Here is a 224-nt window from a genome sequence, read left to right on the forward strand (position 1 = left end):
CCCCAGAGCCCCCACACCCCGTTGTCCCCCCCCCCCCGCCGCTGCCGATCCCTGAGGAAACCGGCAGCGGGAGGACGGGCTCCCTCACGAAACCAGGCCTATCCGAGCGGGCACTGAACTCAGCCGACCTGACAGCCCCGGCAGGCATCGCCCCCGCCCCGCATGCCCCCCGGCGCCTCAGCCCTCCCTTACCGCCCACTTCCTCCGCGCCCTCCAGCAGGATG

The 224-nt window shown here is 73.7% G+C and overlaps 1 protein-coding gene across 1 annotated transcript in view; it reads right to left on the reverse strand.

Moving 5' to 3' along the window:
• Nucleotides 1-220, reverse strand: part of TRIP11 (thyroid hormone receptor interactor 11) — a gene marked incomplete at its 5' end in the record, with an annotated part of 32,133 nt that extends 31,913 nt beyond the window's left edge. Inside the window, one exon of the mRNA XM_010135768.1 lies at nucleotides 193-220. Coding sequence (XP_010134070.1) covers nucleotides 193-220 — 28 coding nt within the window. The remainder of the gene's footprint in view (nucleotides 1-192) is intronic.
• Nucleotides 221-224: the final 4 nt, after the last annotated feature.

The sequence above is a fragment of the Buceros rhinoceros genome, unplaced genomic scaffold (assembly GCF_000710305.1).
Source record: "Buceros rhinoceros silvestris isolate BGI_N320 unplaced genomic scaffold, ASM71030v1 scaffold1715, whole genome shotgun sequence".
In the NCBI taxonomy this organism is placed as follows: domain Eukaryota; kingdom Metazoa; phylum Chordata; class Aves; order Bucerotiformes; family Bucerotidae; genus Buceros; species Buceros rhinoceros.